Source organism: Typopeltis vanoorti, chromosome 16, assembly GCF_054136105.1.
Source record: "Typopeltis vanoorti isolate ZY-2024b chromosome 16, IOZ_Tvanoo_1.0, whole genome shotgun sequence".
Taxonomy (NCBI): domain Eukaryota; kingdom Metazoa; phylum Arthropoda; class Arachnida; order Uropygi; family Thelyphonidae; genus Typopeltis; species Typopeltis vanoorti.
Genome location: NC_143564.1, coordinates 16,622,741 through 16,647,662, shown reverse-complemented (window position 1 = coordinate 16,647,662; position 24,922 = coordinate 16,622,741). Strand labels below are relative to the sequence as shown.

The 24,922-nt window shown below is 37.6% G+C and overlaps 1 protein-coding gene across 2 annotated transcripts in view; it reads left to right on the top strand.

The window, feature by feature from the left end:
* The window catches only part of LOC150097869 (uncharacterized), a 622,248-nt gene that overhangs the window by 133,483 nt on the left and 463,843 nt on the right, over positions 1 to 24,922 (top strand). For both annotated transcript variants that reach the window (XM_090405962.1, XM_090405961.1), the window contains exon 4: positions 16,816 to 16,975. In XM_090405962.1, the coding sequence (XP_090262088.1) occupies positions 16,816 to 16,975 (160 nt within the window). The remainder of the gene's footprint in view (positions 1 to 16,815; positions 16,976 to 24,922) is intronic.

The following is a 24,922-nucleotide window of genomic DNA, read 5'->3' as shown; positions in this document are numbered from 1 at the left end:
GGGAGGTGCTAGTGATTTTGCAAAATGTTTAGCAATTTTGTATGCAGGACTGTTTATATTCTCGACAATTGGGCATAATGATGTATCTTGTTTGGAAATTTTTGGTGCTGCATATATTGTGGGTGGCTTTACATTTAAAAGGCTCGAGATAAGTTTCTTTGGGCCAAGAAGTGACTTTTCTTAAATAATTTACAAACTTTATTCTTTTGTTTATTAATAGGATTGCTGTCTATGATTTTGTAAGTAGACTGATTATAGAGGATTGTGCATTTTTATTAACATATTCTGTTTGATTCATACTACAGCTTTCTTTACAATTTCTCTATTGCTTTTCAATGCTTAACTCAATGGATTTCTCTGTTTGGCCAAAGTATGGTTTATCACAGTTGCATAAAATCTGGTAGATGCTGGGATACTTGAGGTTGTTATGTCCAGGTTTAGGTCAGCTCAGTATGGAGGGGAGTTTTGGTAGAGGTGTGAATAAAGTCCGTATATTATATTTCCTAAAAACCTTGGCCAATTTGGGGTAGACGGAGCTGATGTAAGGTAGAGAAACGTTACCTTTAATTACTTGTGGTATCTTCATTATGGCGAGGGAGTGGATTAATCAGGAATTTATTAATAGTTTTCTGGTAATAGCCATTCAGTTGAAAGGTAGTCTAGAGGAAATTGAGTTCTTCATTAATTTCTTCTTCGTCATAAAGAAGGGAGCAAGCCCGAGGTTCTTAGGAAATATAATATACAGACTTTATTCACACCTCTACTGAAACTCTGCTCCTTACTGAGCCGACCTAAACCTAGACATAACAACTTCAAGTATCCTGGCTTCTACAAGATTTTGTGCAACTGTGATAAACCATACTTTGGCCAAACAGAGAAATCCATTGAGTTACGCATTGAAGAACATCAGAGGGACATAAGTTATGGGAGAACACGAGCCAGTGCTCTATCGAGCCATGTTCTGTTTTTCGCAAATTCTAATGAAGAGAACCACACCCATCCGGTTCTATGGGACAAGTCTACTAATATTTTCCACTGTTACAATGAACTAGAAAGAAAGATAGTAGAATCTATAAAATCATCCTTAATCCTATGCATCTCAACAGCAACCTAAGTTATAACCTGTCTGACTGTCATTGTGCTGCTATCCAATATTGGTGTACACGAGATTGTGAGCGCACACATATGCCCAACAATGAAGTCAGAGAGAGAATGTTTTTAAATGCACAAATGTCAACGCATTAACGCTGAATGTATTCACTAACTTATTTTGTGCTGTTTAGAATCATTTCCTTTACGGTTATTGTTGGTTATTTCTTTTATTTTTTGCACCTGAAGAAGTCTGTTAAGGATGAAATTAGTCGTGCCATTAAAATTTGTTATGTGTTTTTACTTCTTATCTCGGTTTCCAAGACATTTAATCCTTAAAAACACGTACTTCAACCGAGTAAATCAGTCTATTAACACACGCGCGCGGAGTATATTTTTTATATATTATATATATGTATAATATTAATTAAAAAAAATAGAAAAAATCCTTAGCCACTAATAGTACTAATATATAGGTTACACAAACCTTTCATGAGTGGGATCTACATAACAGACTGGTCTGGTCTGTAATTAGACACTTCTGTCCTAGAACCATGCTTGTGGAGTGATACTATTTTTTATCCCCACCCCCTGCCATCCTTTAGGAACATTACCCAGTGCAAGACTTTGATTAAATAACCAAACTAAAGGCATAGCTAACTGTTTTATATATTCCTTAAAAGGTGATATGTCATCCATTCCCGCAACCTTGTTAACATCTAACCTAATCATCCCCTTATACATCTCTGATTCTTTCACTTCCAATTCTCCTAATACTTACTTTTCGTCTAAATATTGCACAGCATCATTTACACCAGTATGATATACACTGATGAAGTGCTTGTTTAATAATTCCACTATATCCTTTGCAATTGTCTGCTACTGTTACTATCCACTAGTGTCAACCTACCATAATTTTTTGGCTGGTTGACAGAGAGTTGTGCCTGACTGGCAAATCTCTGTGACGGACTAGTCAGTTTCCTCTCATACTGCACCTTTTCTTTCTTTACCATACTCGTCACTTTCCTAGCCTGTTCCAGTCTTGTACCTCCTTCATAACATTTTCTTTTCCAACACGGCTTGCTTGATTTCACTGTTCATCCATTTCACTCCTAGTAATGTGGTTATACACTGCTTGTGTCAGATACTTATGAATAATACAATGCACTGTCAACATCTTTTCTGCACAGCTCATCTACCCAGTGTATTGTTGCTGGTTGACTACAGAACTTCCCATAATCACCCACATTATAATTTCACATGCATTCTTTTTTTTATTTATTTTTTTATTTTATGGCAGTCACCTTTTCTTGTTTCATCGCTTCCCAAAGAACTATTTCATCACTCTCACCAACTGCTGGCAGTGTTAATACCTCATTAACAACCACAATTGAACAAATTTATCCTCCTTTCATTCTACATTCCTGTAATTGAAGTCTCCCTTTAGTGTCACCTTTTCACCTCCCAAACGAATTTGCCTCAACATTTTGCAACTAGCATTCTCGGCATTCCCTGCTTATAACAACATTCTTTTGGATATACTAGTCTGTTAATTTCAACTTCACATTGCACAGATTCAAAATCTTCATATGTACTATCATTTTCAGAGACATTACCTTCAATCATTAACATTACCCCCACATCCCTCTTTTCACCTCCCTATCTTTCTGGAAAATTGTATATCTTTCCATTTCTATTTCTAACATTACATCATCCTCAGACAACTAACTTTCACTTTAACTTATAATGATAATCTTTGGGCCTACTGACTAAATCATTGAAACAAACTCAGCTCTTATATTTTGAATACTCATGACATTTGTAAACATGTAACAATCCCACTCACTTTGAGGCCATTCATCAACACCAGAATTTTTTCTCTAGCCTGCACCACGCCGCTCATCAGTCTGGCCACTCCACTTTTCCTAATTCTGAATATGATTGCTATTCATCCTTTATGCCTTCCATCATGTTGTCCTGCCCTACAAACTGTTAGGCTGTGCTATCCTACTTCACAAGCACCCTTTGATCATTAACTACACTAACTGCTTCATTCTGTGCTTCTCTAAATGCCGAACAACAAGTCCATTCAAATGCAATCTCTCAACCTTAAACTGTTTCAGCTTCTCTTCAAATTCACTGCACAGATTCACAAACTGAATCCCCTTTGCTTCACATAACTCTGCCATCTTGTTATTCATTATCTCTGCTATCTTTCTCAACCCACTATTAATATATATCTGGGCAACACAACATAATGATTTTCCCAACAATACTGTTATCCTTTACCTCCTGCAACAACTTCCTGAAGTCTATCATCATTCCTTTTTTCACCATGTAAGTCATTTGTGCACACAATTCCTACTGTTTCTGATGCCCACTCTTTCCTTCTCTCCAACGTATCAGTTTTTTTCATTGCTCCACCAGGAAAGCATCGTTTGTATCCTTTATTATTCATTACAAATCTATTGATTTGTAATGAATAAACTCAATCTATGGATTGAGTCCCCACACATTGCTATACAATTATCCTTTGACTGTTTCTTCATAATGCTAACTTCCTCCTTCTCATTCATATCAGCAAACCTCTTCTTTAGATGTTTAATTTCATCTTTCAGATGCTTCATTTCATTTTTCAAAAACTTAAGCTCTCTTCCACTTCATTCCCTTTGTTATCATTACTAACACTACCATCCAATTTCTGTTTATTAGGGTAATGCTAGCTCTCATTTTGAAGTGCTCTAACCTATCATTGCACTTTTCACTTACATTAATATTTTCTTCTCTTTGTTCACCCTAACAGTCTACAAATCTTGTGTATTTTTCATTGCATACATAAAAGAGTTCTTGCAATGCATTCACTGAGAAAAATCCAGGGAAGTACTCAATCTTCGTGCTGAAAATTTCCATGCCAGAGATGTGTGCTTCCTTATGGATGCAGTTTTCTGGAAGCAGAAGCAACACGAGTAACTAGCACACAAATGAACAAAATCCTTGTATCCAGCATGAAGAAAATGAAGCACAATTATATGAAAAAAAAAAAAAAAAGCCATGCTATACACTATTTAAAAACACTGTTTTCTTAGCACAGTTCAAATATACCACTACATTCTTTTTCATTTTATTTCATATGTATATGCGTGTGCAGTAGATAGAATAAGATATTAATTACTTATATAAGTAACTACTAAAAAAAACAATGTGCTGTTTTAAATGTACATGCACACAATAAAACATTGTGACTGGTAAATGTAAAAATTTCATTTCTTTAACTTCTGCAGTTCATTGACCACTTTTTAATTATCAGTTTGTCAAGACATTTCATTCTGTTAAAACAAGTTTTCTTCATAAATGGATAGGAAGAATATTAAAGATTGGAGATGAGTGAAGTTCACATTTAGAATATATTTTTATGTGAATTCCTCAAAAATACATTGTAAATGTAACTGTAGCACATTAATACATGATGGGCTGAGGCTTAAATAATCTGTAAATGCGATCTGTAGAAACATGGAGTATTTCTTTGCCAGGCCACTTGAGATCTCCACTAAGTGCAATTGTGTATTCATACTGGGTAGTTAAATTAATCTGTCAGGTAAAGACTTATAAACATCCATGCTCCTTTGTGGGATTCAAGCCCAACAGTTTTCGGGTTGGATAGTGAGTATGCTATCTACTTGGCCAGCCATGGTTAAAGTACTCTTGATGTTGACAAGGTAGCAGAGTTGGAAGTTTTTCCAAGAAGTTATATACATATTATATACTTGGCTTAATCCTTTATCCAAGTGTAAGCAAAGAAAGTTTGCACCTGAAATATAATAAGGATTGGGGCAACTCGTATATAGAAGCTAATGACTTCACATCACTTGCCTTGGTATCCCATAATACAAAGCCTTACGGGTATGTATAATGCTATGCATTATGGGAAGGGTCACTACACAGACTGGTTTTGACCTTTATTGAGGTCTCATCAGTGGGAGCCAGACCCAGAGGTGATACTAAGGTTGAAGTAATGCCAAAGTCATATTTTCATATATACGAGTTGCTAAAATGTGTCACATCTTATTATTAAAATACTCTGGATTAGAGATAGTTGTTGGAAATTTTTTCACTTGGTTATATTATAAATTAAAGATATAATTTCTTGGTATCGTTGCACATATCATTGCAGATATGTATAAGGCATAGCATTATACATGTCCACAAGGATATGTGCTTTGTATTATGGAACACTAAGGCAGATGATGTGTGAGTCATCAGCTTCTATATATGAGTTGTCCCAGTCCTGAAAGTACTTCAGGTGCAAACTTTGTTTGCTTACACTTGGATAAAGGATTAAACCAAGTATATAATATCTTGGTATCTTTAATTTATAGTATAACCAAGTGGAAAAACTTCCAACAACTGTTACTATTCCAGAGTATTTTAATAATAAGGTGTGACACCTTTTGGCAACTCGTATATGGAAATATGACTTCGGTGTTAGTTCAACCTTAGTATCACCTCTGGATCTGGCTCCCACTGATGAGACCTCAATAAGGGTCGAAACCAGTCTGTGTAGTGACCATCCCCATAATGCACAGCATTATACATACCCATAAGGATATGTGCTTTGCATTACAGATACTAAGGCAAGTGCTTAGTATCTGTCTCAGTCCTGATTATATTTCAGGTGCAAACTTTCTTTACTTACACTGGGATAAAGGATTAAGCCAAGTATATAATTTCTTGGTATCTTTAATTTAAAGGTAGCAGAGGCAAGGGATGAGATTTTTCCCAACATTTTTAACTGACTCTGCTAAAGGATTTCTAGTGCCATGGTTCACCTTGCTCATTAATAGAAAATTTTGCATCTGGTAGAATCTAGGAATGGAAAAAGGGCATGATTGTACTATTGCATAAGGGCAGGCAGTGTTAAAATTGGAAGCATCAAACTGTAGACAAGTTTATATTTATTTGGTAGTTTGGAAAATTAAAAACAGCTCATATACAGAATCATCATCATATTCCTGATATTTACCCCCAGTGGTGTACAGAATAATTATAATAGCACTACATGAATAAGTTACACCATTATTACCTTCCATTCAACAATTTTCCTCCCAATTAATCTGTTATCTGTCAAGATTCCAGCATTTTTACTGTATCAATCCATCTACATATTAGTCTTCCTCTGGGTCTTTTTTCTGCCGACATGACGAAGAATGTATTTTGCTAATCCTTCCACTCCCATTCTGTTTAAGTGACCATACACCTGAGGTTAGCTCTGCTAACACATTCCTTAATGCTAACAATTGTTCTTTCCTAATATCCTCATTTTTAATGGGATACTGCCACTGATGCCATCAGTTCAATCCATCAATCTTTCTCAGAACTCTTATATCTGAGATCTCCAGTCTTTGATCAAGTGTTTTATTTCTAATTCATTTCTCATCGATATGTCAAACACTGTTTTGCATCGCTAATTTAGCAGTTTGACTAATTTTTTTCTAATTCTGTTGTCTATTTCCACATTTAATTTACCATCTTCACTAAAAATTGTGCCTAAAATAGTTGAAATGTTCTATAGGTTCACAATTCAGGATACAACCAATGTATCAGTTTTTCTGCCTAATTTCATTCTCTTTTTCTCTTTATTGCTGATTTTCATACCAAATTTATCACAATAGTTATTCAATTTACTCAGGGAATCTTGCAGACTTGTACTGGATTTGCTCAGAAATATAGCATCATAAAGTAAAGAGCCAAGATTAACTTGACCGATTTTGATATCACATTTAATACTACTTTCCTTCATAATGTGATCCATATAGATAATGAATCGCAGTGGTGATAACATTTTTCGTAGCCATGATTTTACAATAAACTATCTTTCTGTACTTCTTTCAATTCTAACTGCTGACTTATAGCAGTAAGAGACTATGTACTGCTCAATATAATGTCCCATTTACACCATATAACCATATCATTCTGAAGATCTTTCCTCTTGGCACCTTGCATATGCCTTTTTCAGACTTCAGTTGGGATCCTTGTTACATTCCAAAGATTTCTCACCTATTTGTCTGAAAGATCCTGACAATCTCTATTTGCTTACCAAGCTTCCCTTCCACAATCATTCTTAGCCGTTTCTCAAGTATACTTGCATAGATCTTACCAGGAACACTCTGTAGGAAAATACCTTTGTAATTCTCACATTCAGTTTTATTTTCCTTTTTTATAGATGGGCACTATGAGAGCTCTGTTTCAGTTATCTGGAATTTGACCCTCTAACCAGACCTTCTGAATTATGTAATGTAGCCACTGTTAAACTTTCATACCTCCATATTTGAGCATTTCTGGTTGAATTTCATCTACTCCAGCTGCCTTTCCCCATTTCAGGTTTTTGGTGATGTTTTTTTTTTACTTCAAGTATGAATATATATTCTTGACTGCATTCCTGTTGGGAGTTTTCTACTGCAATGCTGACACTGGGGAGTTCTTTCGCTTGGGAACAGCGGGAAGGAGCAAGAGTGTGAGCTGGAATGGAATACCATGAGTGCTTGAGAAATTATGAAGGAATATTTGTTAGCAGAAATAGTAGGCTGTATTCCACGAGTGAAGAAGAGGGCACAATAATCTTTGGCCAGGCTGATGCCCTATCTACACCACTACATTTTTAAAGAACCTACTTTTTTGTGCAGGGATTTTCTGTATTGGCCAACATTAAAAGTAAGAAATAGGAGTGACCTCTTTCCCTTGATCTGGTGTGTTTGTCAAATCACAGACAAACAGGTGTGTTTGTCTGTGATTTGACTCCATATTAAACAATCGTACAAAAGTGAACAAGCCCATATTTTTCATTAAATTTAAAAAATGATTCTAGTTTCCCTGCATTGACAGACCGACTCATTCAGAAAACAGCAATCTCTCCCAGATGCCTACGTCCTTCCTCATTCACATGCAAGTGGTTCCTTTCTGTCCTCAAATGCCCTCCAAGCATCCACATATCCCAATCCTCTCTTCTGACACCTTCTGGCTATCATGATATTCATTGTTACTGCTCTTCTGCTCAGCTCATCATTATCATACCTGGGTAACACACACTATATTTCCTCTCTGCATTTATTTTTTTTTACAACCTCAAGCATGAATCTCAGATTTCTTGCCACCTGATGTACACTCCCTCTCAAGTCATTTGTGCCCACTAGCACAATCATCTTATCCACTCTTTTGCCTCGTTTAATTGCCATAGCCACACTTTCTATCGTTCCTCCAGGTAAACACTCCTCTGGCATCCTATCTTGCACACCACAGATCGAGTCTCCATACATCACACCTCTTACCAATCTGTTCCTTGATTGCTCCCCTGCATCCATTACTTTCTCTCTGTGTTCCTCTAGTTAGCTGCTGTGATGGTATCCGTCTATCCCTGGTTCCAACACTCCCTTGCATTCTTCTCAATCCCTCTCTCCAACTGTTTCCATAGTGTCCTCGTATATCATTCCCATAACTCTCTCTCATTCCCTGTCTTACTTTCTATTCTCTCCTCATCTATCATTCCCATAACTCTCTCTCATTCCCTGTTTTCTACTGTTTCTGTTCTTTCCTCTTCTATCACTCTCATTCCCTGTCTTCTACTGTTTCTATCCTCTACTCTTCTATCACTCTCATACCCTCTCTTCTACTGTTTCTATTCTCTCCTCTTCTATCATTCCCATAACTCTCTCTCATTTCCTGTCTTCTACTGTTTCTATTCTCTCCTCTTCTATAATTCTCTCATTTCTTCTCTTCTACTGTTTCTATTCTCTCCTCTTCTATCATTCCCGTAACTCTCTCTCTCCTTCCTACTCTGATTTGCCTTGTATTCATCTCTTCCATTCGCCTAATCTCATCCTTTAATAAATTTAGTTTAATCCTTTATCCAAGTGTGAGCAAACACAGTTTGCACCTGAAAATATCTTCAGGACTGGGGTAAGGTAGTACAACACCGGGCAACTCGCAGCAAAGGTGGAGCAAGCTAACATCACTCCTATCTCAGTATCTCCCAAAATGCAAAACACATCTCATCTCCTTGTGGATATGTATAATGTTATGCATTAAAGGAAGGGCCACTACCCAGACTAGTTTCAACCTTTATTGAGGTCTCTTCAGTGGGAGCCAGCCCTGGAGGTGGAGATACCAGGCAGAAGCTTTGTTTGCTCACACTTGGATAAAAGATTAAACTAAATTTATTATCTAACCAAATGAAAAATAAACTTTCAAAATCTCATCCTTTCTTTTAGTGTCACAAGCCTAATATTAAAATATTATTTATTATTTACAATATTAAAAGCCTAATCTCATCTTTCACACTTCTCATCTCATTCCTGAGACATTCCACCTCCTCTTTCAGTTCTCTCTCTCTGTGCAAGTTAGCCACTCTTGCTTGCCATTCATCCTCCCAATCAAGACAATCTCTGAAAACTTCACAGTCATTCAGGCCTTCCACACTCCCCCACTCTTATTTTTTTATTCATATTTCACTTGTTATTCTCACCCCCTATCACACTGCTCATCTCTCTAGGTTGAGATTCTCCTGCCCCTGATGCACTGAGGTCAGTTGTGGTAATTTCTAACTCACTAAGTTCCTCCCATTGCCTACATTTTGTGAATATATGCATTCCACGTTCTCTCACTTGCCACATATTCAACTGCCGGGACGCATACATACCATAAAATCTTTTAGTATGTTATGCAAAATATAGTCCTTAAATGAAGGAGGACTATATTTTGCATAACACACACACATACACAGCAGCAAAATCTCACAAATTGAATACCGTAGGCACGATAATGTAGCTTTAATATAATTCACTGGCATTTATGTAAAAAAGTACGGGTTTAAAATATCTAAAGACTATTGGAAGCATAAAGTTGACCAAAAAGTGATTGAGAAAGAAAAAACTAAAATACTTGGGATTTCAAAATCCAGACTGACAAAAGCTTGGAATGTAACACACCTGATATAACAGTGGTTGAAAAACATGAAAACAAGGGTGTTCAGTTTATTGAAATATCAGTATACCAGGAGTTAGCTGAATTGATGAAAAAGAAACTGAAAAAATTGCAAAGTATCATGAGTTGCGAGTCAAAGCTGAACAAATTTGGGAAAAAGAAAACGAAAGCTGTTCCCATAATGATAGGTGTTTTAGGCGCCATCCCCAAAACATTGAAAAAATATCTAGAAGCACTCGAGTTAGATGGATTAGAAACCGGGCAGCTGCAAAAGGCTGGTTTGTTCGGCACAACATTCATATTCAGAAGATATTTCCACAACTCTTAGGCCTTTGGTCAGGGCTCAAATTAGTGGAATATAACCAGCCACTTACTTAAAGCTGAGGAAGTAAATCAAGCTTGGATGAATATTGTATATATGATGAACAGCCTATTTCTCTACCCACTGCAGGGTGAAGGCCTCTCCCATTGAGGAAGGTGTGGGTCTACTACTCCCATTATGACCCAGTCCATATTGGGAGAGTGTATACTTGGGTGAATGAAGGTATGAAGGTGGAAGACAATCACAGACACTCATGCCTATGCAAGATTTGAACCTGCACTTCTTGGCTAGAGAGCAGATATGCTAACCACTCAGCCAATCAGGCTGGCATTATATGTATATATATATAGTGGATTGGATTAACAGTTGGCTGACTGATGTTTTGGAATAGCAATTGAGATACCTCAAGATGCAGCACTGGGGTTGTTACTCTTCATTCTTTATGTCAATGATATTGTCACTGGATTGCACTGAGATTTTCTTTTATTTGTGAGTGTTGTAAAGCTGGGGAGGATTATTAGCAATGGAGAATATTGATGCCAAGGGATCAAACAGCCTTATCTTTTGAGAATATTATCATGCCATCACCTGTTATGGGATGGTTGGAAGCATAGAAGGGCAGTAGTTGTTCTTAATAGCCTTAGTGAGAAACCAGAAGTTTTCCCTGTTATTGAAATGGGAGAGGAGCAAGTTTTTTTGCATTTGGTTCTTTCAAATATTGATTTGGATATGTTGATGGTTTTTTAAGCAGTTGCTGTGCAGTGGCTTTGTACCAGAGGGCAAAGCTAGTGTGAATTTTCAGCCAGTAAATTTCAGTTTTGGCAAAGGTGAAATTTCCTGGCTGAAGCTAATCTGTATGAAAGGAAATGGAGACAAGGTGAGTTACTATTGGAAGAGACTTAAGATTAAAAAGTCATATATGACTAAAAAAATATGACTCATATGAATAGAAACCTACTGCTGGGGTCATATGACTTCAAAAAAAAAAAAAAAAAGACTAAAAAGTCATTTTTTTTTTAAAAAAAAACATTGGTTATTTTAAAATTATTGGAAATACAGAAGTCGAATAGCTCTTGACCATTGTTATTCATGCAAATTTCTCCATATTTTCCTGAGACATTTAGGATTGGATTATTATTTCTAACTATAGCATTAAGATCTCCTGCTGTTAATATATCATTTTATAATATATTATCATTTTTATTAAATTTATTTAACTGCTTTTGTAGTTCCTCAAAATTCTTCAGAATCTTCTTTCCTACCTTCTTCAGAGGTGTCCCTGAATTCATGGCCCAAACGTGAGGGGATGGTAGTACACACCGAAACCACCAATATTCGTCATAGAATATATGGCCACAATCACAGCCCGGTGCCTGTAGGGGATGCAGACGAGGCAGCACGGCTTGAAAGTGCTGGATCGGTCAAACCCCAGCATTCTCAGCATTTACCGGACACGAGATGGAGCAGTTTACGAATGCAGAGAAAGCTGATATTCACCTGATGTATGGCATAGCCGAGGGCAGTGGTAGAGAGGTGCAACGACTATACCGTGAGCGATATCCTATGCGCCGAGTGCCCGATCGTAAAATGTTTGCGCGACTCCGCTGTCAGCTGTGTGAGGCAGACACCTTCCACATCAGTCGACATGATGCTGGACGAGCACGGACAGTCAGAATGCCAGCTATGAGGGAGGGCATCGTGTATGGTGACAGATAACCCAGGTACAAGCACGTGATCCGTCGCCCGGAGCCTGGGTGTGCATCAGAACAGTGTCTGGCGAGTACTGCATGAAGAAGGGCTACACCCCAATCACTTGCAGTAAGTGCAGACATTGACAGCTGTTGATTATCCCCTGTGCATGGATTTTGCCCAGTGATTCCTGCAGCAAAGTGTTATACAGCCCTATTTCCTTGCTCATATGCTCTTTACGGATGAATCAACTTTCTCGCATGAAGGTGTAGTCAGTGTTCATAATGCGCATTTGTGGGCGACCCAGAACCCCCATGGTACACGTCCACAGTTGAACCAGCAACAGTTTGCTGTCAATGTCTGGGCAGGGATCGTGCATGACTACTTAATTGGACACTACCTACTGCCGGACCCCCTTGATGGGTGAACATACCATATTTTTCTGCAACAGGTTTTGCCAGAATTGCTTCAGGATGTTCAAGTCGCCATCCACTACCACATGTGGTTCCACAGCACGATGGGGCACCTGCCCATTTTAGCATGGGCGTGCATCAGCATCTTAATGCCACATTTGGGAACCGATGGATTGGGTGCGGTGTCCCATTCCGTGGCCCCCCAGATCGCCCGATTTTTCTTGTCTTGATTTCTTTCTGTGGGGACATTTGAAGAGTGTTCTGTACGCGATACCTGTGGGGGATCTTGTAGCCCGACTGTCCGTTGCAGCCGGCGACAAGCCCGATGCTTACGAGCAGGTACACCAATCACTACTCCACCACCAGTGTGCCACGTGTATCGACGTTGGTGGGCGGACGTTTGAGCATTTGTTGTAATGATCTCCAATAAATGTCACTCTGGAAACCTGTGTCTGTCCGTCCTTCATTTTTGACTCCTCACTGTGTTTGCTGCCGCATATTCTATGACGAATATTGGTGGTTTCAGTGTGTACTACCATTCCCTCACGTTTGGGCCATGAATTCAGGGACACCCTGTATATGCCTATGATGTTTAAGCTTCTTTTGTTTTTAATTTAACTGTTATAATTTGATTGTTTACAAAATTGTACTTTCGTATTCTATTTTTCCATTTATTGATTAAAATGGCCAGACCACTAGAAGCTCTGATATGTTGGTCCACTCCACTATATAGCACAGTAAAACTATCTGTATCTATCTTTTGTTCCCTTTAATTTCTTCTTTGTTTTTGTTATCACGACTATATTAATATTTTTAGTTGTTTTACCAATCTAATTTCTTTGTTCTTATGATTCGCACATTCCATGTGGCTACTTTTAAAATGTCCCAGATTTCTAATTATTTATCCTTATTCTTTCTTGGTAGTTTTCTGTTGTTTCAATCCGATGAATTTTTTCATTTCCAGCATCTGAGTTATAGAAATTTTTCATTTGGTAAGGTAACCTGCCTTATGCAAAACCCACAACTTTTAAGACTAGGGTATCTGTCTTAGTCTGGCCCCTACCTCTCAGCCTGTCCAGCTAGGGAAACCCTACCAGTAACTAAACCATTGCTGGTAAGCTCTTGAGGTCATTAGTGTGCAAAAGCCTCCTTACCGCATCAAGGTGGAGATACCATAAAGAAAATTATATATTATATAATTACTTGTGAACTGACGTGTCCTAAACACTTCAGTTCACACTTCACGCACTCAAAACAGATGAAACTCAGAAAACAAAAACAGTAACTCATGGCAAATGACAACATTCAATTGGATTGATTGACACCATAACCAATCACAGCCACTGAGTTCTGGGTGCTATTGTTTCAGCACACATCCTACCTCGCCTTCAGTGGTTTTAAAACCACTGGAATGTTAAGAATTTGACCCGCTGCACCATCTGTACGTCTGTTCAAAGGGTCCATATTTGTAACCACACCCAGGCTGTTAATGCGATGCAATGTTTATGCATCAAAAAGCATCCTCTTCATAATGTAAAGCATTAGTATATTGTTTTTAATTTTAGGAGTCATGTGAAAGTAGGGAGTCTTTAACAGGAATGAAGGCAAAAATGTAATGTTGGTGATATTGCTGTTTCGTGGGTGTGCACCACATACCTAGCACACCCAGAATATATGTCCTTACTCTCTCTCTCAGCCATAACATTTCTCTCTTTCTCTTCCCCCCCCCCCCCTGTTATGCTTCTCCATTCACATGATCTCAACGATTCAAATTTGCCAGTGTGGTAAACAAGTTCCAAACAAATTGTCATACCAGCTGTTGTGTAACACACATCTTCATAAAAAAAAAGTATCTGTAAAATTGTAAATTACGCAGTGACAGAATGAATATCTGTAAAAAATTTTATGCTTTCCTTGTTTTTCATAATGCAGTCATGTTTCTTTGCCATCTACAAGGTCTGACACAGAAAAAAACGAGACTGTCCCTGTATCTCCTTTTATTTAACAAATTGAGAAAATCAACTACAATCTCCTTCAAAATAGTTACCGTCTAAGTTGACACACAGCTGCATACCATGCTGCCAACGTTCAAAGCAATTCTGCAGATCATTTTCTGAAAAGCTGCTTAGGATCTCTGTTGTTTTTGCTTTCACATCTTCTACCGACAAAAAATGGGTTCCTTTGAGCACCAGCTTGATCTTTGGGAAGATGTAGAAGTCGCAGGGAGCCAGGTCTGCAAATAGGGCAGGTGCTCAATAACAGTAATGTTTTAATTAGCTAAAAACTGCTTCACAGACAAAGCATTGTGGGCTGGGGATCAAAGCCCAACCATTTGTTCACAATTCTGGTTGCTTCCTTCTCATGCATTCACGCAATTTTGTGAAGACTTCAAGGTAATACTGTTAATTTACCATCTGGCCACTGGGAACCCACTCTGCCATTACAGTACTCCGGATATCGAAGAAAACAGTCAACATGGCCTTGAACTTCAAATGACTCATGCATGCTTTTTTTGGTCTTGGAGATGTTGACTTCCACTGCATTGTTGTTGCTTCGTTTCTGGATCATATGTAAATATCCAAGTTTCATCACAAGTAATTACTGAATTCAACAAATCTGGTTCATCCTGGTCTGACACAGAAAAAAACGAGACTGTCCCTGTATCTCTTTTTATTTAACAAATTGAGAAAATCAGCTACAATCTCCTTCAAAATAGTTACCTTCTAAGTTGACACACAGCTGCATACCATGCTGCCAACGTTCAAAGCAATTCTACAGATCATTTTCTGAAAGGTTGCTGAGGATCTCTGTTGTTTTTGCTTTCACATCTTCTACCGACAAAAAATGAGTTCCTTTGAGCACCAGCTTGAGCTTTGGGAAGATGTAGAAGTCACAGGGAGCCAGGTCTGCAAATAGGGCAGGCGCTCAATAACAGTAATGTTTTAATTAGCTAAAAACTGCTTCACAGACAAAGCATTGTGGGCTTGCATGTTGGGTCTTGGAGCAAAGCCCAACCATTTGTTCACAATTCTGGTTGTTTCCTTCTCATGCATTCAATTTTGTGAAGACTTCAAGGTAATACTGTTAATTTACCATCTGGCTACTGGGAACCCACTCTGCCATTACAGTACTCCAGATATCGAAGAAAACAATCAACATAGCCTTGAACTTCAAACGACTCATGGATGCTTTTTTTGGTCTTTGAGATGTTGACTTCCACTGCATTGTTGTCGCTTCGTTTCTGGATCATATGTAAATATCCAAGTTTCATCACAAATAATTACTGAATTCAACAAATCTGGTTCATCCTTAATGCGTTGCAAGAGATCCAAACACAGTTCCTTGCGACATTCTCTTTGTTCACCTGACAACATTTTTGAAACCATTTTTGCACAAACTTTTTTCATGTTCAATTCTTCCGTTTAAATTCGTCAAACACTTTCCCTGTCCAAATGAACTTTCTCAGCTACAGCTCGAACATCCAAACCTTCTGTCTTTTTGAATCACATCTCGCACTTTTTTAATGTTGTCATCAGTGACCACTGTGCATGAGTGGCCTGAGTGATTATCATCTTTCAAGCTTTCTCTGCCTTCCAAAAATTGTTTGTGTCATTCAGAAACACATGCACTCTTCATTGTAAGTGTCAGTCAATAATTGAAAAGTTTCCATTGCGGATTTCTGCAGTTTCACACAAAACTTGATGTTAACTCACTGTTGACATCACTCTTGCATTCCAACATTTTCTGACTGAGGTTAAGAAAACATCTAAATTTGAACACATGTCCACTCGTACTGAGTAAAGCGATCGAGTTGAGCCTTTCTCACAGTGACAGGTTAGAAAGTGCTCTATAACCATCTGTTTGTCTCTCCCCTCCCACTCTTTATTTCCAAGCTATAGGGTTAGTCTCATTTTTTTGTGTCGGGCCTCATTTCTCACACTTAAACATTTACATATATACAAAACCATATACCATTACATATTTAAACTCCATATTTTAACCTCTTTTCTTGATTGCACAAATATCTTATTATGAACTTCTATTAATATTCAACACTTTCTCTTTAATTTTATTTTTGTATTAATCTACAAAAAATATTCTTGCAGAATACATCTGAGATATATCAAAATACATTAGATTATTTTAGAGGCATGAGTAAAGACAATAATAAAAATTGTATTTTATTAATCATAGGTGTTAATGAATTTATATATCAGAGCCCTGAACACTGTTTAAGCTTACAATCATAAGTTTTTTTTTGTGTGTGTGTTTTTAGAAATTGATGAACAGAGCTATTTGATTTATCATATATGTTTTTTTTTGTAATAGATATTGACTGTGATGCAGCTCGATCTGAAGAAGAAAGGATAATGTTAGAGGACGCCAAACAGTGGCTTAATAATAATAAATTTGTGGATAAAATCCATCCAAAAACTGGAGCTTCAGCACTTCATGTTGCATCAGCTAAAGGTTACGTTAAAGTTATGAGGTAGTTTCTATTTTTGAATAATTTGCATTTAGAATAAAACTCTTAATCATGATGTGTTCATTCTTCACATGCCCTACTTTTGTTGTTAGAACAGTGTATTAAGAGATGATTTTTCAGCTTGTTATTATTTATCTCCTTCAATGCTATGTCTCCATTGGAGGCTACTACTGTGTTGCAGTAATAACTTTTGAGATATTTTGTGGAGGATTGCAGCATAAGACCTTACCCTGGTAACCTGAGAGAGACTTTTGAGGCAGATACCTCAGATCTTGAATGGCTAGCTGAATTAGACTTAAAATTTTAGTGACCTTTTTACCTGTTATTTGTATATGTACATTACCTGTCTCATTTATATTGTCTGCACAAATATGTATTTATGTATTTTGACGTCATGTATCTTTTTTTTTTTTTAATTATGCCATATGCAGTAAATAACTTTAAGATAAAAACTTCCTTTATTACTTGATGTTTTGACCTTCACATTTCAGGGTTACCTGAGTGCTATATCTTTCTATTTCAAAATTACAGTATTAACTGATTTGGCCAACTCTTGACCTTTGCTAACTTCTATTAGAAAAATAAATACATAAAAAGTTTACATCAATAGCCAGTTGGCTGGTATTCACTGAAATTAATTACCTTAAAACTTTATTTTTAGTAGGCTGCAGGAACATTCTGACTTTTTATTAGAATTTCATTATCAACAAATTTTTTTTGAAAAGCACTGACTAAAAATGATGGAATTCCTTAGTTCTGAGCCTGGAGTCCTATTCATATTTTAGTATTTGTACCTACTATGTTTGTTTGGATAGTTCTTGGTGCCTAGAATCATGGAAATGAATATGTGGCCTGAAGGCCTCATTTATTTTTCTTATTTTTTTCTGAAATGATGAGATTTGTTCTTGTGTCACTTAAATGGATTGAGGACTGTTGTTTGAAGTATCATTTATGGTGGTTTGTTGAGTCTCCTTTTTTGGAATAAATTTAATATTACGGAACTCTGAAGATTTTTAATGCATGACATTTCTTTTAAGTTTAGCATGATTGATAAACACCTTACAGGCATCTTTAATTTAATTTGAACCCATACCAAGTATTTTTATTGATGTAAAGGTAGGAGATCGTTCCAATTGATTCTGCTGAAGGTATCCTGATGAAGGCATGATTGGGAAGTCCGATATTTATTAAATCTGATGTTCTGTTCATGTACTTTTCCTTCATCTTGGTACTGTATCTTCTTTCTCTTATGTAAGGACATTTACTTGATTGAATTGATTTTGTACTCTTCAGGTGAGCCAGGGGATGATAGTTAGTTACCCTTATAGGAGTGAAATAATCATTTTGATTTTGTGAAGATTTATAGGAAGTATTAAGTTTATATTTGTGAAGTATTCTGTTTATTCTTTGAGACATTCCCTTTTATGATGTATAAAATGACTATGGCCTTAGTTTTTTGTTTTTGTTTGTTTTTTAGCTTTTTGATGTGTTGGTATAGATTTTTTTTTATTGTTTTACTGTTATTACCATTATATATAAATGTTTTACTGATGATTTGGATTTCATTTTTTTAAACTTCATCAGAGCAGATTGTTAATGTTCTTTTTTTTTTTTTCTGCATGCCACTGACACTTATGTGTAGTCTTTAAAGGATGTGGGAAGATGAAAACCAGAGAGATGATGTTCAAAAAGTGTATCAAAAAAATGGAAGACTGTTTATTTATTTATTTTTATTATTTTTTTAAATGTGTTTATGGGAGTGTTTGGGACTTGCTAGCCTTGAAACCAATAATGCTGAATTTATTGCCAGCATATCTAAGCCAAGTGTTGGGCTCCATAAAGAGTAATGGAATCTATAGCTTGTTGCTCACATGTTTCCATATTCTCGATATGGGATTGGGAATAGTAAAACAGCTATACATTCTTTTTTTGAAGGGAAAAAATATTTTGCCATGTGAAACAACCAGACACAATGGTCACAATATTGAGTGGGAATTTATTGTGTAAAAAAAATGGGTATTAGTGAATAAGGACTTCAAGCCACCAATTATCTTTAAGTGGGACTGTGTAGTTCTGAAGCCCATGTGGTGGATAGAGATAAGAATAAGCATCTATCCCATCACCGTGGAATTTCTTTATCATTTAGTCAACTGCCTTTCAAAAGCAGAATTAAAGTGATAAGTAATTCCACTAATCCTAAATATGTATTTACTAATTCCAGTACTAAGTCAGACTGTTGCTCTATCTACCTAAAAATAACAAATATATAGACAGTTAACACTACTGAATCTCGGCCAATTAGCCATTGATGTAAATTTTATTTTTAAGGATTGTCAGTATTAACCACATGGAAATAATAAACTAAAAAAAGAACTGATCTTTATTAATACTTTTCAAGATTTTACATATATTGTAGCATACTTCTTCAGGAGATATATCTAAATGTACATGAATTAGAATTCATGTATATCTTATTTGCTTAATTGCAATCAGAGGCAATTAAACATTCAAATAGCAGTATAGGAATAAACAGTTAATTATTTCAATAATATGCATTATTATTGAATTGAGGAGGAATGGAAGCCATTCAGAACAGCTGTCACTGCCTCTGCACTCTCATGGTGTGGCAGAAAGCGGCTCGGCGTGGCAACGGGCAGTGAGAAAAGGACACCTTGGTGGAATCAAGAAGTCCGAAAAACTGTCCGGGCAAAAAAGGAGTCCTACTTAACATGGCTTAGAGTCAGGTCACCTGAGATGCGTTTGCGGTATGCTGAGGCACGAAAAGCTGCTGCTAAGGCAGTAAAGACAGCAAAGCACTTGGGAATCCTTTGGAGAAAGATTAGACTCATCCTATGCAAATGCAAACAAAATATTCTGGCAGACCATTCGCCGCCTTCGAGGGAGGAAATCGTGCACAGCAAGGGCAATTAAGGCCTCTGATGGTGCACTTTTAACAACCGAGAAGGATATCCTCCACAGATGGAAGGAATACTTTGAGCGCCTTCTTAACCCGGGTGGCCCAGCAGTTGTGGACATCCAAGAGGTGCAGATCGGGGCAATGACTAGTCTCATAGCAGAAGAGTTCCATTTAGCAATAAAATCGCTAAAATCGGGCAAGGCTGCTGGCATTGATGAAATTCGGCCCGAAATGCTAAATGCCTTAAATCGAGACGGTGTTCTCTGGATGACTCGAGTGTGTCAGGCTGCTTGGATATCTGGGCGAGCACCAAAGCAATGGCAGACAGGCATAATAATACCAGTCTTTAAGAAGGGAGACCAGAAGGATTGCAGTAACTATCGTGGCATCTCTCTGCTCAGCCTGCCTGGGAAAGTGTATGCTAAGTGCTTGGAAAGACGGTGCAGGAGCATAGTTGAGTCAAAGTTCCAGGAAGAATAATGTGGCTTTCATCCTGGTAGAAGCACAACTGACCAAACCTTCACTTTAAGGCAAGTCTTTGAGAAATCTTGGGAATATGCCAAGAATGTCTACATATGTTTTGTGGACTTGGAGAAGGCATATGACCGGGTTCCTCGGGATAAGCTTTGGCAAGTAGCACAGGAGAATGGAGTGGATGGTCATCTGTTAGCTGCCATCAAGTCCCTGTATAAATGCCCAGAGTTTTATGTCAGGGTAAACAGCACAAAGTGTGAACCTTTCACAGTTTCCGTTGGCCTCCACCAAGGGTGTGTTCTGTCACCCCTCCTTTTCATAATATTTATGGACTGGATTGATAGGCACAGCCGAAGCAGTGAGTGTGTCAGAATTGGAAGATGTAGCATTGGACGTCTGCTTTTTGCAGATGACCTAGTTCTGCTTTGCTCTTCCACAGATGACCTCCAGTGGACCCTGAATAGGTTTGTAGTGGTTTGTGCAGATGCCAGAATGAAGATCAGTGTGGCCAAAACTGAAACATTTGTGGTCTCAAGACAACCATCCCAGTGCACTCTAAATGTAAGTGGAGTCCCAATGAGACAGGTGGAGAAGTTTAAATACCTTGGGTCCATATTCACGGATGATGGAAAATGGGACGTAGAGCTAGATACTCGAATTGGCTTAGCAAGCTCAATATTGCGGGAGCTTGGCCGTTCGGTAGTATTGAAGCGGGAGTTAAGCCAGAAGGCAAAGTTGGCTGTCTTCAATACAGTCTATGTCCCCATCCTCACCTATGGTCATGAGAGTTGGGTAATGACTGAAAGAATGTGGACACGAATCCAAGTGGCTGAAACGAGGTTCCTTCGAGGGGTTGTGGGGCTGACAAAACTCAACAGAGTCAGAAGCTCTGCAATTCGGGAAACCCTCAATACTCAACCGCTGCTTCTCCGTGTTGAGAGATCACAGTTACGCTGGTACAGGCACCTGGTCAGAATGCCACAAGAGAGGCTCCCTCAGCAGGCCCTCTTTGCCAAGCCAGAGGGTGGAAGGCCAAGGACTCGCTGGATAGATTATATCCAAAACCTTGGGTGGACACGTTTGGGAATCCCACCTGAGCTTGGTGGCAGAGGATCATGACCATTGGAAGTTCCTCTTGCAACTGTTGCCCACACAACCCAATTAGGAAGAGTGGGCCTTGAAGATGTATGTATGTATTGAATTAGTCGTGTTCAATAATATTGTTGTAGTGAAAAGTATGGTATCTTAGGTCTTCATGGTTGAGATATTTCATAAGAGAGGACCAGATTCAGTGTAAAATTGGTTTGTATTATTGGCTTGCAGGAAGTATGTAGCATTTTGGATTACTCCTTGAATTTTGTAAGAAATATATGCTGTTTTGGCTTATAATTGAAGTACTTGATTACCTTTATTTTTCATGGGAAATGATAAACATGACTTATGTTCTCATTTCAGCATCACTCAAATGTAATCTGTATATGTTTTGATATACAGATTACACTAGAGCAGCTTGTCTGTCCCATGTAGTAGATAATACAAATGGAGTAGTTAAATTAAACTTGCCAAGAAATTGTATTCTTGTGTAATCCTTTATCCAAGTGTAAGCAAACATAGTTTGCATGCGAATAGACTACTTGTGTATAGGGACTTTTGATTTCACATCTGTTTCCTTAGTACCCTGTTATGTAAAGCACATGTCCTTGTGAATGTCTATAATGCTATGCATTAAGGAAGAGTCTCTATCCAGACCAGTTTCAACCTTTATTGAGATCAGTGGGAGCCAGACCCTAGAAGATACCACGGCTAACTGTTCTGACAAGATCGATTGATTAGACCTGTGGTCCTTTATCCTTTTGTCGGATTTCATCAAAATTTCTTGGTTAAGGAATAATATTATTGAGCACTTGGCTTGCCCATTATGGCTATTGACTACCAGTGAGACTTTTTTTTCCCCCATTAAAAACTACTTGTTTGGGATGTTTGTCCTGAGATATTTGTTTTGGTCTATTGCTAGGTGGTAGACCGTAATGGGCTAGGAATATTATTGAGCCTTTGACTAATCCATTTTAGACTTCTGGCAGCGGACTTTAAAAAACCTATCTGTTCAATATGGTTTGGGGACATTTGTGTTTACATCATTCTCACTGTAGTCTACTGCTTGGCAGATTAGTGGGTTAGAGTGGCTAACAGCATTTGCAAAGAATTCTGTAGCTTTTTTGTATAGAAAAGTTTTGATCTCAGGAATATCAGCTTCTCGGTAAAACCTTTTCTTAAAACCGTGGTGCATTAAATGCTGTTGGTGACATTTGAATCTGCTGTGACTCCATGTGGGTGAGCCATATATCAGAACTGGTCTGATCAGCGTCATGTATAGCAGTTTGAGTTCTGTGGTTAGCTGGCTACGAAAATTCAGTAACAGGTGTAGCTGCTCCATTGCCTTATTTGCTTTTAAGCAGCCATGATATACGAGTTGTAAAGTGAAGCCCTTTATCTAGTTGTACCCTAAATATTTTACGACTGGTTGCCATGGATATGGGTTCCAAACACGACAACTTTGTCCTCTGGGAACACTTGTCTTCTTGTGAATAGCACTGCAATGCTCTTGTCTGTATTAGCATCAGTTAACCATTTTTTGAGCCATTGTTCTGGTATTGTGACTGCATTTTGCACTTTGTCAGTTTCTAATCTAGGTTGCAGGGAGATGATCATTATTACAATATCATCTGCATATAGGGCCAGTGTGGTGGCAACAGTGCAATGGGATGTCAGCCATGTAGATAGCAAAGATACTCAGGTTGAATTGATACAGAATTGATAAATTTCTCATGTACAAGCAGTAAAAAGGTGTATCAACTTATTATTAAAGTATTCTGGATCAGACATAGTAGAATGCATTTTCACTTGGTTAAAAGCAAATTATATTGTTTAATAATTTATCCAAGTGTGAGCAAACAAAGTCAGCACGTGAAGTATCTGCACGACTAGGCTACTTGATATAGCAGTTGATGACTTCACAGTTGCCTTAGTATCCCATAATGATACTTTAAATGCAAACTATGTTTGCTTATACTTGGATAAAGATAAAGAAGGCTTAAGTGGCCTTAATTATAATAATGCTTATCGACATAAACAACACCAAGAGGTAAAAAATACATTTATTAAACTCGCTAATAATTTGCTTGTTTGCTGCCAGCATCATCCAAGCACAATGATAACTGTGGCAGGTGCACTAAACTAAATCATTGTAGAAACAATTTAAATTAACCTACACCTAATGTCTTTACATGGCACCCTTTATCAGTTTGATAATTTCAAAGTTAATTTAGAGAAGTCTAGCTATTAGGTCTTAAAATGATAGTCCCCCAGATCTTTGGGACTATCATATTTGTTGAGGTTGGGAGAGCGCTTCATAGCTCTAAGACTTGTAATGATATTTATGTAAGATAGATATTTTTCCCCATCTGATTCTATGTGAAGGCATATCCAAAGCACGGTCTGCCAATCCAGATGTGCCATAAAAATACAGATGAACTTAGATGCAATTTTTGTGCTCTTCAAGGTGGATGTTAACTGATCTACCAGTCTGTCTAAAGTAGATTATTCAGATTCACCATATATGCAGGTTATTTCCCATGGTAAGGAAAAATATACAAACAGCTCGATGGGACTGCTATTGGATCATCTCTCCTCTGCCACCTCCCTTCTAGAAAACTTCTATATGAAGCATTTTGAAAGCCATGCACTCAGCACAGAGACACTAAAACCAACAGTTCGGCTGCATTATGTTGACATTATGCTGCATTATGTGTTTGTTGTTAGACTTCATCGTCTAGACACGTTTTGGTGCATCTTAACAGCCAACATCCTAAAATAATCAGAATAGAAAAAATTAAGTAATAATAGTTTCACCTTTTTAGATCCACTAGTGGCATGACTTCATGACTTCCTAATGGCTCATTATCCTTCTCCATCTATATGAAAAAAAACACAAAAAAAACCTCATACTGGGAGATATTTACCTAGACAGTCACACAACCACCATTCCGAGGAGTGTGGCATCCTCAAAACACTTACTCACCGAGCCAGGGCTATTTGTTCAAATGACACAGCCCTTGAAACTGAGCTCAGGTTCCTTCGCAACACCTTTTTATCCAGTGATACAGCCCATATAAAATAGATACAATATTACATACTTCCATCCCTCCTACACCCAACACTCAGGATCATAGGAAAACCATTCCCATCCTATATGTTGAGTGTACATCAGAAAAAATAGCCAAAGTTATCTGCAAATATGATCTCTATACTACTTTCAAACCTTTCGCCTTTATACATTCTCCTAGAGATCGACATACTTTAGAACATCCTGGAGTGTATAAAGTTCCTTGTACCTGCAGTTTAGCCTGATTTGGACAGTCTGATAGATCAGTTAACATTTACCTTGAAGAACACAAAAATTACATCTGAGGTCATCTGTATGGCACATCTGGATTGGCAGACCTTGCTTTGAATACACCTTCACATCAGATGTGGAAAAAACATCTATATTACATAAAAGT